This window comes from Penicillium atrosanguineum, assembly GCF_028827265.1.
Source record: "Penicillium atrosanguineum strain IBT 20685 chromosome Unknown utg000008l_segment0_segment0, whole genome shotgun sequence".
Classification (NCBI taxonomy): Eukaryota; Fungi; Ascomycota; class Eurotiomycetes; order Eurotiales; family Aspergillaceae; genus Penicillium; species Penicillium atrosanguineum.
The window spans coordinates 1,018,571-1,033,608 of NW_026623140.1; the positions used below are offsets into that span (position 1 = coordinate 1,018,571).

At 50.3% G+C, this 15,038-nt stretch overlaps 3 protein-coding genes across 3 annotated transcripts; 1 reads left to right on the forward strand and 2 right to left on the reverse strand.

Moving 5' to 3' along the window:
* Positions 1-2,545: 2,545 nt before the first annotated feature.
* Positions 2,546-7,527, forward strand: abcB (uncharacterized protein; the record flags this gene model as incomplete). Its single annotated transcript, XM_056889936.1, has 7 exons — positions 2,546-2,770; positions 2,878-3,415; positions 3,463-3,689; positions 3,741-6,475; positions 6,529-6,609; positions 6,659-7,033; positions 7,293-7,527. The coding sequence occupies 7 exons, from the start codon at positions 2,546-2,548 to the stop codon at positions 7,525-7,527; spliced, it is 4,416 nt and encodes a 1,471-aa protein (XP_056736427.1).
* Positions 7,528-8,779: 1,252 nt separating this feature from the next.
* Positions 8,780-12,856, reverse strand: N7443_009881 (nucleoporin Nup120/160; the record flags this gene model as incomplete). Its single annotated transcript, XM_056889937.1, has 3 exons — positions 8,780-9,945; positions 10,001-12,139; positions 12,211-12,856. 3 exons carry the CDS (start codon positions 12,854-12,856, stop codon positions 8,780-8,782), a joined length of 3,951 nt encoding a protein of 1,316 aa, XP_056736428.1.
* A 326-nt stretch (positions 12,857-13,182) lies between these two features.
* On the reverse strand, positions 13,183-14,466 carry N7443_009882 (recombinase RAD51; the record flags this gene model as incomplete). The annotated part of the gene is made up of 4 exons (XM_056889938.1): positions 13,183-13,994; positions 14,066-14,133; positions 14,231-14,310; positions 14,380-14,466. The coding sequence occupies 4 exons, from the start codon at positions 14,464-14,466 to the stop codon at positions 13,183-13,185; spliced, it is 1,047 nt and encodes a 348-aa protein (XP_056736429.1).
* Positions 14,467-15,038: the final 572 nt, after the last annotated feature.

Sequence of the window (15,038 nt, forward strand, 5' to 3'; positions counted from 1 at the left end):
TATTTGATATGGTTCATGGATGTACGAGTCTGAAACGCCCCCAGCAAATACTAAGGAGCGGAGCCAGTCGGAACATCATTAGTACGGAGAAGGTAGCCTGTTATACAGTAAGACGAATGAACCACTCCCGGTAATGGATACGATTGGTGAGATTTCATAGCAAAACAAGGCACTAAGGCATCACGGCAGGTACTACGTGTTATGCCGCATACGTCAATAGTGTGGGGTCCGTGGCGTAGAGACAAGAGATGGCTAAAACGATGGTGCGCTCCGACCCCTGTTCCCTAGCGTTGGGCGTGCCCACTTCGCGGTCTGCAAGGGCTCCAAGGGATATTCGCGGGCAGATCCGACGACAGACCTATCGACTCCTTTCCTTGGATCACTTTTTTCTTTGGTACCTGTGACCAGCTAGACACTCCGCTATCATTTTCCCCTTGTTGCCTGGTCTCCTAGGATACATAACAGATATATTCGATTTCTACGCCACTCAGTCACACCGGAGAAAGGATAATCATCCTGGTGATGTTCTCTCATCTGATATCCGCTTCTAGGACCTGGGATCCGCTATCCGATCTTCAAATGCAAAATACGAAATGCGATCGTTGGGCCCGAATCGTAAGGCGCCACTCACGGCGGGTTCCTAGAACACGGTCGGGGGGGGGGAAAAATATTTTAAATATTAACCATGGTTCAGGCGTGGGCGGATTCCTCAATTTCTCCGCCCATGTGGCAAGATTTCTTGTGCTCGTTCTCGCTTCAGCAAGTTTTATTTGGTTTTTTTTTTTTTTTTTTTTTTTTCGCGTGTAGGTAAACCGGGCGACCGAGCGTTCGAACCTGCCGGAGACGAATTGAATGCCGGTTAAACGGATGAGGATTTGCCCTCATCTGTCTCCCGATGGAGGGCTTCAGGCTAGCACCAGCTTCCTTTTTACAAGTCCGTGCCAAGATTTTCCAAGTTTTGACGTTGAACGCCTGTGAGGAATGGGCGCGAACCTGGCAGGAGAAATGGTTAGCTAGACGGTGGGCAAGCCACAGTCGGCTAGTAAACCTTAGTTAGTGGGATCCGTGAAATATATTTTGATCGTCCGCTAATTCAGGACCTGACATATCATCTCCGATCTCTCGATTTCAAATCTCCAGTTGTACCGTTACCATGGATCTGCCCCTAACATCTTGATCCAACATTTTATCGGTGAACTTATTCGTAATTCCTCACAATAATGTGCTAGGGAAGATTTGAAACTGACTGGGGAAAAGTGGAATCGTGGAAAAAGTACATGCAGCTTAGCCCGCCTTCGCCACCCATAATCCATGCTCCACGCGCCACGCTGCTACAAAACAGGCTTATCCTGGTTATTCTGCATGCACCTCGCTTTCTAGGGTTCTCAGCATGCTCTAGCTGTAGGTACAAGCCCAAAGCATGCAGCTGGAAGCCACGGGCAACCCCATGTCGAGTGCGCTGTTGCGCCACGCCAGTCAATACTCAAATGCTTCTGGTTGAACGTCACCCCGACTTTTGCCCGGTCACGCATTGCCATCCACACCGAGTTCTCGTCGTATGATTTTTCGTCGTACAAAAGCCCCGTGGTTTTGGGCATGTTTGTCTGACCTGTAGAGTTTTTTGTCGCATCTTCTAGCTGCCGTCAGGGAAGGTTCCTCTAGCAACTCTAGTTGTCTCAAAAGATGCGTCAGCCGTGATCATCAGGAAGATTCCTGGGCTCCTCCATCATATGGAAGACGCCCTCGCATGAAGCTCATTGTTATTTCCCTCAGGGACTGTAAGTGTCGGCTCAAGGGGTCTAGGTCAACTTTCAACCTGCACAGTGAGGTCTCCACATTTGCCCCGAACAATTGCTCCTGCAAGGTTGCACCGCGTCTTCCTCGTGTTGGTCTGGCGATCTTTCCTCTTTAAATCTGGCCAGACCTGTTTCCCTCCAGGGGGTCAGGCCCTATTGACGCCTGTGCATCCACATCCCAAAGGGGCAAAGTCAAAAATAGACAGCAAAAAAAAGACATTAGCGGGAAAACATGGTCTACATGGTAGTTAGACTAGATCGATTAGGTCATTCGGCATACACAGAAGGGAACGAATAGTGGGGATTAAAAAAATTGACTCGGTCAAAACACCCGATTACATTCAGGCAAAAATAAAGTAAAAAAAAAAAAAACTGGGTACACTGCAGTAATACAGATGAGAGCCCAAAATGACCGGGCTCTGATGTTTTCCTAGGACATTTTCAGTAATGAGATTGTAAGAAAGCTGCATTGGCAAAGCCCACTTTGTTGCAGGGACCCAGTGGACAGTCCCATAGGAGCTCAGGAGTGTACCTCTCCTGCATCAAAAGTAAGCTCCTGCGGCCGGAAAGGAAGTCACCCTGGGCCTTTTTGGATCAATCTGATCCAGATCATAGACTACTCATTTCGCTCCCCTAAGGATATGATCTCTCTTGCCATATTCTAATTCAACAAACTCGACACTCGTGGTGCCTTATTCTGACAACTCTCTCACCATTCTTCAACCCGGATGGTTATTGGAGAGTAAGTCATGGCTATCTCTAGCAATGGGCCTTCGTGCCGCGATCTGGACAATACCGTCCGCGTTGGTATGAGGAACTGCCGCGGAGGATTCGACTTCTCTCTTCTCTTTGAAGAGACTATCCTGGAAATCCTGCCTATTGCCTTAATTTTAATCATTACTCCTCTCCGTGTCTGGCAACTCTCGCAAAAACGACAAAAGGTTGTCGGCTCATTATGGCTACCTGTTAAACTCGTGAGTGATTCCCTTCCACACTGTACATAACATTGAAGTTGTGTGACTTTGTGACCTCCCCGGTTAGAGAAAGTTCGTCTAACGTTCATTTCCCTTGCAATTACCAGGCTGCTTGGTTGTTCTTCTTCGGTATTCAAATCGCCCAAACAGTCCTCTGGGCTCTGCCCGGTGCCGATAGAACTTCGGTCTCAATTGCGTCCAATGCAATTCTGAGTGCTGGTGCATTGTTCCTTGCTGTGCTTTCGTATGCAGAGCACACGCGGTCTGTCCGACCTTCATTCGTTTTAAACACCTACCTTCTCTGCAGTCTGCTTTTCGATGCTGCGCGGGCCAGAACCTTGTGGCTGCGGTACACCGACACATTCAATGAGGTCATTGCAGTTGTTAGCACCGTTGCTGTTGCAGCCAAATGTCTTCTTGTCCTCTTGGAAGCAGTTGAAAAGCGAAGTATCTTGAAGACGGAGTTTGCCGGTTACCCTCCTGAGGCGACAGCTGGATTCTACAACCGATCCTTGTTCTGGTGGTTGAACCCTCTCTTCCGCGTTGGCTACAGCAATATTTTGTCTGTCAAAGACCTTTTCGTTTTGGACAAAGAGTTGAGTTCTGAGAGACTTCTTGCCCTATTCGAGGAGAGATGGAGCAAAGGTAATTCCCCTGCTCTATTCCAACTGAGCCTATCTAACTCTCCCCAGTCCAAACAAAATCTCCCAACACATTACAATTCGAATGCTTCAAGGCGACCAAAGGGCCCCTCCTGGCTGCTGTTCCTGCTCGAGCATGTGTTGTAGCATTTAACTTCTGTCAGCCTGTCCTCCTGACGCGGTCGCTCAATTTCTTCGATCAACCAGTAAACGCCGCCACCAACAATGTTGGCTATGGTTTGATCGGTGCTTATGTCCTGGTCTATACCGGACTTGCAGTAAGTTCCTAATATCATTCCTATATCTTAATTTTATTAACATTTAGATAGATTGCAATGGGCCAGTACCAGCACAACACTTACCGCGGAATTACTATGGTGCGCGGTATCTTGGTCACCATGCTCTACAAGAAAGCTAGCAGCCTCGGCGTCAACGAGGCTGATCCCGCCAACTCGCTTACTTTGATGAGTGCCGATGTCGAGAGAATTACCAATGGTTGGCAGACTATGCATGAAATCTGGGGTAACACCTGTGAGATTGGATTGGCGATCTTCCTGCTGGAGCGCCAGCTCGGTATCTCCTGTGTCGTTCCCGTTTGCGTGGCATTGGTTGCCTTGCTTGGATCTCTGGTCGCAATGTCCTTTGTTGTATCTCGGCAAGCCAGGTGGCTAGAGGCTATCGAGCGCCGCATCTCATCTACTTCAGGCATGTTGGGATCTATCAAGGGTGTCAAGATGCTGGGCCTGCAGAACTCTTTCATGAATTTCGTTCATGGTCTGCGTATTGACGAACTCAACATCTCCAAGAAGTTCCGTACCCTTCTTGTCTGGAACATGGGATTCGCCTGGTCGACTCGTATTTTCGCCCCAATTGTCACCTTCGGTGTCTACGCTGCTATCTCTCCGCATGCATTGACCGTTTCGAAAGTCTTCACTTCACTGTCGCTCTTCTCTCTTCTCTCTGACCCTCTTATGACCTTGGTGATGGCTCTGATGTCATTCTTGGGTTCTGTCGGATCGTTCGTTCGTATCCAGGAGTTCTTGGACAAGGAGGAACACTCCAATCAGAGACGGGATGTCCCTCATATTCCTTCTCTTGAGGATTTGGGGGAGACCAAGCTTCTTTCCAAATCTGGCGATCTGGACCTTTCCTCGAGCAACTCGGGGTCCGTGGAATCCCTCAAGCGCGGCTCTACTTTTTCCACTTCGCCCAACGCTGCTACCATTCAGAATGGAACCTTCTCATGGGACACTTCCAAGGAGCCTGTTCTCAAAGATATCACTATTACTGTTCCTCGGGGCAGCTTCACTATGCTCATTGGGCCGTCCGGGTGTGGAAAATCAACTCTTCTCAAGGCTCTCCTTGGTGAGATCCCTTGTGCCGAGGGAAAGGTCTCGTTGTCTTCACCCAGTGTGGCCTTCTGTGATCAAACCCCATGGCACATGAACGGAACCATCAAGGACAGTATCGTTGCCATGTCGGAGTACGATCCTAAATGGTACTCAACCGTGATTCAAGCCTGTGCACTCGAAGAAGATTTAAGTCAATTCCCTCGCGGCGACTCCAGTATTATTGGAAGCAAGGGTGTCGCACTCAGTGGTGGTCAAAGCCAGCGTATTTCTCTCGCCCGCGCGGTGTACGCCCGTCGAAAGGTGATCATTTTGGACGACGCTCTCAGCGGCCTCGATGCCACCACTGAAAACCACATCTTCCACTACCTCTTTGGTAACTACGGTCTTTTCCGAGATATTGGTACCTCCATCATCGTCGCCTCTTCTTCTGTGAAGCGTCTTCCCTACACCGATCATATTGTGGTTCTCGACCCTACCGGTCGCGTTTCTGAACAAGGCAGCTTCAGCGCTCTCAATAAGACGGGCGGTTATGTTGCCAGCTTCGGCCTCGGCAGTCCTGAATGGGAGTACAAGACAAAGCGATTCTCCGAGTGTCCCAGCAGCAGCACCTTCGATTCGGTCGAGAAAGAGAAGGAGCTTTTGGCTCCTGAGCCTGAGCACCGCGAGACTGGCGGTGACTTGACGATCTACACATACTACATCAACGCCATCGGCTGGGGTCCCGCTATGGTCTTCATTGGTGCCATGGCTGTTTTCGTCTTCTGTCTCTCGTTCCCCAGTATCTGGTTGAAGTGGTGGGCCCAATCCGACACATTGGAGCCCAAGCAACACGTCGGCTACTACATGGGCATCTACGCGATGCTCGGCGCGGTCGCTATGCTCTCTCTCATTCTTGGCTGCTGGCAAATGATTATCACTATGGTTCCAAAGTCAGGCGAGAGCTTCCACCGCAAGCTTTTGGTCACCGTTCTCAGTGCTCCTATGCTGTTCTTCTCAACCACCGACAGCGGTTCTATCCTCAACCGATTTAGTCAGGATTTGCAACTTATCGACATGGAACTTCCTATCGCCGCCATCAACACTATTGCTACTCTCTTCCTTTGCTTGGCTCAAATGGCACTGATCGGGGTTGGATCTGAATATGCAGCCATCTCCTTCCCTATCGTGCTCGGTATCTTGTTCCTGATTCAGAAGCTTTACTTGCGTACCTCCCGTCAGCTCCGTTTCCTGGATCTCGAGGCTAAGGCTCCGCTCTACTCCCACTTTACCGACTGCCTTCAGGGACTTGTTACCTTGCGAGCCTTTGGATGGCTACATGGTATGGAGAAGAAGAACATTGAGCTCCTGGATCAGTCTCAGAGGCCATTTTACTTCATGTTCGCTATCCAGCGGTGGTTGACTCTTTCGCTTGATCTTCTTGTCGCTGGGATTGCGGTCCTTCTGATTGTGCTTGTTGTCGTTCTCCGTGGAACCAGCCTCGGTGCAGGCTCTGTTGGTGTCGCCCTTCTCAATGTTATCCAGTTCAGTCAGAGCATCAAGCTCTTGATTACTTTCTGGACCAACCTCGAGACCCACATTGGTTCTATCCTACGCATCAAAGATTTCACTCAAGCTGTCAAGTCCGAAGACCTGCCTGGGGAGGATGGCGATGTGTCTCCTGACTGGCCCCAAAACGGCGCAGTAACCTTCCACTCGGTCTCAGCCGCCTACAGGTATGGCTATCTACAACCCCGTTTCTTGGTACGCACAGCTAATTCCATTCAAGACCCGAGGAGCCGGTCCTCAACGAAGTCTCACTCTCCATCCAAGGAGGGGAGAAGGTGGGTATCTGTGGACGAACAGGAAGGTAAGACAACCCAACTCAAATCCACGAACGAAACTCACAAATCGCGCAGCGGCAAAACCTCAATGATCATGAGCATCTTCCGCATGATCGAGATGACGAGTGGTACTATCACTGTGGACGGAGTTGACATCACTCGACTTCCCCGTCGCGAAATTCGCTCACGCATCAACGGAGTCTCACAAGACTCCCTACTGTTCAAAGGCAGCGTCCGTCTCAACGCCGACCCAACGGGGGCCAGCACCGACCGAGACATCCTGAATGCACTCAAGACCGTGCAGCTTCTCCCTGCAATCGAAGAAAAGGGATCCCTGGACACCGACATCGACGAGATCCACCTGTCGCACGGCCAAAAGCAACTCTTCTGTCTTGCTCGAGCGCTCCTACGCCCGGGCAACATCCTCATTCTCGACGAGGCAACCAGCAAGTGAGTACACTCCGACCTATTGACTCAGCCCCTTCCCTCATACCCTCGCTTCCTTTTGCTCCACCTTGATCCTTTCTTTTCTTTTTTTTTTGGATTTCATTTTCGGCGCTACACCTTGGATCTTCGCGCATATTAGCGCCTGTCAGCCCCCCTGCATATGCGGTTTGACCCGAGCGCAATCATCGGATCTATAGTCCAAACACCCCCTATCCGCCCCTTGCAGGAACTTATGGAACAAACAATACTAACCCTTTGCCAGCATCGACACCAAAACAGATGAGATCATGCAGCGGGTCATTCGCGAGAAGTTCTGCAAGCACACAATCCTCTCGGTTGCGCACAAGCTCGATACGATCCTTGATTATGATCGGGTAGTGGTGCTGGACGCCGGACGGATCGTCGAGACCGGCGAGCCGTACGCGCTCTTGACAGAACCCAAGTCGCATTTCAGTAAACTATACTCGAATGCGCTGGTTGCTGATGACGACGAGTAAATACGAGTCCATGGTTTTGATCTTGGTTTTCTTTGGGAGGTTTCTTGCATTAGCATTGCACAGATTGAGTCCTTGTGGCCTGCTCGATATTTTTGTTTTGCGATTGGTACATATCGTCCTTACCATACAGACTTGGATAGTGGTCTGGCTTCTGTTTTTTTTTTATTCATTTTCTTCTCGGTGCTATGATTCCGATCCTCTTCTTGACTCTCGTTTACCACACTTTCTCTTTACGGTCCATGTGGCCTTTCTTTGCCCTCCAGGTACAAACTGTGCCTTGGGCGGTATGTCTATAATATGGATTTTGCGGGGATACGGATAACTACTTAGCCGTCTTAATGATAATCAAGACAACTTGAATATCAATACAATGGCCGTGAACTACTCCTTTACAATAACTTATTGTAGAGAACGCAAGGTTGAATTTTTCAGTGTCCAGTGGTCGTTACCTACCGCTCCTTTAGCTAGTCCTGATCTCTACGTCTACGGCCCCGAGGCGCTCCGGGGCTCCTGCTGCCTTGGAATAATTTGAATACTTTAGTGTCGATTTCCGAACCTCCACTACTTTCCGCTTTGAAATATTGAAATATTCATTAGATGGTATTCAGCCTATTTGGAGCTACTCAATATTCACTTCGGGTACCTTATAAGGTCAATAATATTTATGATAAAATTTGCGTGCATATGTGGGTGGTGGAAGTGGACGTGTCTAGATATATATCCACTGCAAACCTTCAAGAGCTTACACCACTTTCGCCATTTAGGAAACCCATCCGAGTTTCGAGTTTTCACGTAACCACAGAGATCTTTAAAGATCAATGCGACCCCAAAAACTTCTTAGGATCCTCATATTCCCACATGGGTGACTATTGGCAGTTGATGGTTGGGGTTTTCGCCCAAGTCCACGGGTGCCACTCCGGCAGGGCGCCAGGTCTGTCAAGGTTGCAACTAGCTGAACACAAACATGGATTGTGAATGGTAATGCTGGATTTATTTTAGCACTGGAAGTTTCCAAGGTTGAATTCGTGGGGTCGAAGATGTGATCTGATTAACTATAGCACTGGGATGAGATAGCTACACAGGCCTCCATCTAACCAAAAAGCATGACTAGAAAAACATCTCATGTCCTATTTTGCAGCACCATACTACCCTGAAACAGATAGAAAAATATGAAAACATGCTAGAAACTCCTCCGATGACAACATCCAGCCACAACAACCAAAAGGAAAAAGAATCTCGACCAACAACATCCCTACGACAAAACCATCGTGTCATCGTTATCGTCCTCGTCCTCATCATCCAGAAGCCCAAACTCCCAATCACCCCTTTCAATGCGACTAACACGGTCAAGTTCAGACTGGTACTCTCGGCGCAGATGTTCAAGGGTAACAATGATGCGCTCCTGGGGGAGCTCGATGGGAGCTTTGAACGAGACGCGGGGACCGCTGATGGAAGAGCGGCTTCCTCGACGACCGGAGGCGAATGATGCGGCGCTGGAGGAGCGGTGGTGACCATTGAGGGGCGCTGGGGAGCTCTCTGCGTCTTCCATGAAGACGTTGCCGTCGTCGTCTGTGGAGCTGCGGCGCTTTTGTTGAGAATGGGTTGAGGCGACGGGACCGGTTTCGACTAGAATGTAGGCTTCGCTCTTGTCGACGGAGGCGAGGAGATTCATCAGCGAGAGGAGCTCGTGACGGATTTCCTTGCTCTCGATGTCATCTTCAGGCACGCCGGTTTCTTCGATTTCCTTCTTGGATTTGCGGGTCAGGGCGGTGGACTGTGTGTCTCGTGCTTGGCGGAGTCGCTGGACGTTGCGGTAGGCTATTTCGGCGGCGCCGCGGAAGTCGCTGCGGGCAATGCGGTATGCTTGCAGGATGCGATGGTAGTCCGGGGAGATATCGGTCTCGTTGTTGTCGACGTCCAGCCATGAGGAGAAGGTGTTTTGTTTCCGTGCGAGCGAGACGAGGATTTCGTCAACGTGAGAGGCGATGTTGGGAACAAGCGAGGTGGGGAAACGGAGGATTTGCTTGAGACCGGCTGGTCCTGGGCCGGAGACGACCAGGATGTTGGAAACGAGGGAGCTGAGTGCGGACCTCTGCAATGCAAGATCCTGGTACCGGGCCAGAGCGGAGTAGGCTTGATCGAATTGGCAGGTCTTGAGGGAGGCATGGAAAAGTCGAGAAAGCAAGTCGGTTCGCATGCTTGTGTACTCCGCAGCTTGTTCAGCCCACACTTCGGAATCGAGGGCCTGCAGCGCCAGGCTGGCAAAATCCGCGACATGCGAGAAGGAACGCACTTTTTCGAACACTGAAAGGATATGCTGGTAGTACTTCGGGATTCCATCATGGAAGGACTTCACAGACACAAGGTCCAGAAGTGTTGAAGACATCTCATGGAGGTTGCCCAGGGCCTTTCCACTAGCTGTAACGACATATTAGCTAATTGAACGACAAGATCAGTCTGGGTGTCAACTTACAAAGAAGGTAAGCGGCCTTTCGGAAGTAGATGGCTGCGGTATCAAACTCTGCCATGGCCACATACAGGCGACCCTTGACATAAGTTGCCCAGGGCGTGCTTGCTTGAAATCGAAGGAAATCCCAGGCGAGGTCGATGTTATTCTTGGCGATTAGGTCACACTGGATGTAGGTCAGGGCATTGGGATACGCCACTTCGCCCTGCCGGGTGACCCAAGCCAGGACATCCCGGATGCCCAGGGTTAATGTGTAGCTTTGCGGCAAGCCAATGGCTTGACGAGGCTTGATATCCGAGACAAAGAGATCCTCAAGGATAGTTGCACTTCTCTGGTGCTTATTTTGAGACTTATCGTCCTTCAGTGAGAATGTCTGTGAAGAATCCGTACCGCTGCTGACGGACCGATCAGGACATTTGCGGACATTTGAGCTCAGCCAGTACATCATTTCGTATTCACGGAGAAGGTCGATCAGGGTAGAGAACAGGTCAGGAGCATCGAAATTAGAACGATTCCCTTGCTCAATCTCGCCATCCACGAAGACGATCAAAATTAACAGGTCATAGAGAATCTTTCGTGTGAGGAGAATGGTCTCTAATGCACCACTGACAGTAACCCGCGAGCCGAAACAAGTTGACTTAAGTTCCGAATCTTTGCCGTTGAAGCCAAGAGGAGCGGTATTGATAATGGCGTAAAAGGCATCGCTGGACAAGTTTTCGGCATCGAAGTAATCGTTCAAGGACGCGACGAGACTGTCAAAGGTCTTGTTTGAAATCCGATCAAACTCGCAACGCTCTCGGAAAACGTCCATGCGGTCAGTAATCGATGAGAATGGCTCAGTGAAGATCTCAACTTCGAGTGCAGCACGGCATGCGACATCGAGCTCTGCCGAAAACCTTTTCCTGAAATCAGAGGCAACCTTCATCAAGGATGAAGCCTCTTCAAACAGATTGCCAAGCTCGGAGCTCAGGTTACGGTGCCTCCAGCGGTCCACGATCTTGGGAACATCATCACGGAATTCCGAGGGGGCGTTGTTCGCGAGTAACTCGGCAGTATTGCATTCCCGAATCAGGGCGCAGGAATCTGAAAGGAGCAGCCATGGCATCTCACTGTATGAGTCGTAGGCGAGAGAGATAGGTTCGAAACGGCGCTTGTTGAGGTCGTCCGCGACTTGCCAGAACTGACGCCATTTCGCATCTGTGTCCGTTCGATACCGAGTGTAGTCCATCTCATCGTCGGCGTACTTGCGCAGAGAAACAGTGGCTGCAATCGTCGCGCAAAGCCGCTCGGGGAGTGGCACATCTCTTTTCAGTACTCCTGATGAGGCTGCTGACAAGGGCTTGAGAGCCTCCTGGTAGACTGTAAGTGCTGTCTCAAGGACTTCGGGTAGATATCTAGTGGGATGCAAAAGGTATGCAAGCCACTTCTCGGTCGGGTCCACTACATCATCAAGTGTCGGTGCAGGTAGGGGCTCTTGTCGGTGCGTTTCGAATGTCGTTGAAACCCAATTGGTCTCCCAGTCAGTGACCAGTGTCTGTAGATCAAAGTGAAGACTATAAAGTTGATAGAGACCGTGATTTCTCCACAGAACCCACATCTCCATGCCCTTTCCTTCATCCACGGCCTTGACCTGGAAATCGGCAATGCTCCAGAACATGTTACCCGTGGTATCTGGGTCCTCGGGTCGGAACACAGCCTCTGCGAAGAGATCTTCAATGACTAGATCGGATGTCAGGCCTCCCTTGACGGCCCAGAACTTGAAGCGGCCATCCTCGAAAGGGGAATATGTGACCACATAGAACCGATGACTCCCATCCAACGCTCTTTCCGCATTGAACACTCGGATAAACGACGTCTCCGCGGGATTCAAGGTGTACGGCACTGTATCGGGATCCATTGGGCGATCCAGAAGATCCTTTGTCCCAGCCAGCTTATTCGAAGCCAAATTCCAAATCTTCAAGGTGTGATTCAAGCTAATCGCGAAAACGTAGGTCTCGTCGGAGGTGGTAGCGATAGCATTGGCGACATTCGGATCAAGACTGCGTCCATTGTGCTTAAGCGAGGAGGGTGCGTTCCATTTCACAAGGCCGCGGATCGAAGCGCCCCATGTCCGTTCGTCGAAGGTAAGAGGAGTCCAATGCGAACCTAGTGAATTTGAGATTAGTATTTGAGATCAACACACGATGCAACAGGCATTATCTGATCAAGGGGCTTACCGTCATCACCAGCCCTCCGCGTCAAGCGCAGAAGGGCGCCATTGTCGAGGGAGATGAACAACTCTAGCGGGCTGCTCGCGTGTAGTCGATGAGGATAGGAGAAAGACAACGGCGCTGGCACGCACGACTTGCACCAGTCGGACACGTTCTCATCGATTGACTCCGGTCTCCGGAAGAACTCAGGGCGAAGCGAGAGAGTGTGAAGCTGCTTCGAGGCGGTGATCACAAACACGGTGAGGATCTCATGGTCTTCGCGATCGGCTAACGCGACACCGGAGGGAATGATCTGCTCGTTGAAGTTGAGCCGCAGAGTAACGTTGTGTTCGAAGTGCTCCGAACCACCCTTCGTCAAGTCCGCGCATTGAATCTCCAACACCTTGTTGTCATTGACGACTCTCCACAGGAACGTCCTCGGGTAGGTTCTGCGTTTGCGGAAATAAACTGCGCCCTGCGTCGCAAGGTACTGTCTGGCGAATTCGTCTTCATCCTTAGCGATCGGGGGTTCGGGGTCAGAAGCAGAAGCAGAGGAGATTGAGAAGCGCGGGCGACGTGGCGCGCTCTGCTGAGGCGAGACGTTGATATTGGCGACCGTGGCTGGTGAGAATGGCCGGAGGTCAACCCTCGTATCTTTGTAAATTTTGGCCATGATGAAGGGAGCCAGCAGGTCTCAGACTTCCATGGCTGATGGAGAAGGTTGCAGGGCGGAAAGCTGGAGCTCTCAAAAAACAGAGTCTTGGCGCGGGAACTTCTTTGCGCGCCGTCCACCCACTCACACCACAATGTGACGGGACCGAGCTACTTGAAATTTAAGAAGCTTGATTCAAAATTGAAATTAGTGTTCTAGATTGTATCATACACAAATAATGTCTGTTGAGCCTCTAACTACAAGGAAGATGGGAATGCTGGGTAATAAAAAAAAGTTCAGGGCTCGTTAAGTCACTAAGATCGTGTCAACAATAAAGAAAAGTGTGTTCACTCATTCTCCACATCCTTCTCGTTAGGATCGCCGATACCGTCCTCGTTGATAGCAAAGAGACAATCGCCTTCAGGCAGACAAGGGCTATCATAGATTTTGCAAATACGAGTCTCACCACGTCCCTTCTTCAGGCTGAGTCGAGTGGTACTCGCGTGAGCAATGATATTACCACCAATAGGTTTTTTCGGATCGGGATTGAACATGGCACTCGGTCCACCATCAACCTGAGCAACAACCTGGTTGGTAATGACAACCGCGATTCCGAATTCATCAGCGAGACGCTGCAGCGTACGCATGAACTTGGCCAGATGCGTCTGTCGTGACGAGAGCTCACCACGACCGTTGAAATCCGTACGATAGAGCGAGGTTGCTGAGTCAACGATGAGGAGTGAGAATCGGGTCTCGCACATCATCTGTGATGCCTGGTTGAGCAGTTGCAGCTGGTGGTCTGAGTTGTACGCGCGTGCATATGCGACGTTGTCGAGGACTTCTTCTCCGACAAGGCCGTACCTCTGAGCGACTGCCAGGAGACGAACGGGTCGGAAGGTTCCCTCGGTGTCGATATACAGACACTTTCCTTCACCTCCGCCCATGTCGAAAGGAAGTTGACAGGTCACGGCGAGAGTGTGACAAATTTGACTCTTTCCCGTTCTAAATTCTCCAAATATCTCAGTGATTGAGCCGGTTTCAACGCCACCTCCGAGCAGGGTGTCGAGGCGCTTTGATCCGGTGGTGACCGATATGAGCTCACTTCGTCGGGCATGCATTTCAGTGGCCGTTGTGAAGCCCATAGGCACGAGTTTCGCAGCTGTTCAGAATAGTCATGTTAGCCTTATTTGTACTTCGGATTGCATGGCATTGCCACAGACGAAGACTCACCCTCGACCAAGACCTTGGTCGCCTTTTGCTCAGAGATGCCTTTGATCTGCTCCAGCAGACGTTTTGGTCTGATACAATCCATCATGTCAGTCCTTATCCATCTAAAGGGGGTTCGGCGGGTTTTGAGTCGCAGTAGCAGACAAGGATGTATGGCGGGACACATACGTATACGCAATCGACTCAACAGTGTTGTACCCAGCATCAACAAATAGCTTGATATCTCTAGCCGTCAAGCCCACAAGTCCCTATTGCATCCATCCAGATCAGCTTGACGCCAATTGACTAAACAGAATGTCTCCAGCGGGATTACTCACCTCTAGTGCGGATAGAGGGGTAGGCGCACCGGGGCCAGGCAGCCCACTCTCGTCCATCTCCTGAGTCTCCATGTTGTCGACTGTCATTTTCGGGGGTCTAGAAGTCGCTTCTCGGATTGTAGCAGCCGTATGCACGTCTCAATCGGATGTGGGATGGTCGATCAACACGAAAACACGCGTCCGATCTTGAGGTGTGGTTGGTCGCGCAATGGCAAGATCCTCTGTTCAACAGTGGAGGAAAAACCAACCTAGATTGAAGATGAGTCACCAGGCAGCCTCTGCTGATAAAATGGAATGTTTGTGGCGAAAGCCGGATTCTCTTAGCAAGTCAGTATTCGCCATTTTTGGACGCGTCGAGGCCGTCGCGCGGTCACGTGCATGTGTTCGTCTTTCCTATTTGGGCCCAGGCAGCAACATCCAAATACAGTATAATTTGTTCAGGGATTTTATTCCATGACATCTACATCATAACTTTGGTTACCATCGGATTTCTTTGGTCGTAAGGGGTAGAATATCTACACCTGGTCGAAGATAAAGGGAAACAGTATTTGCCATGAATGAGTTTCAGTTCCATAATGTGGCTGGGCTCCAACAGTGGCAATTAATATCAAATGCAAACAGTAAGCAAGGGCTTGATCGCAATAGCGAGTTTTGCTTTC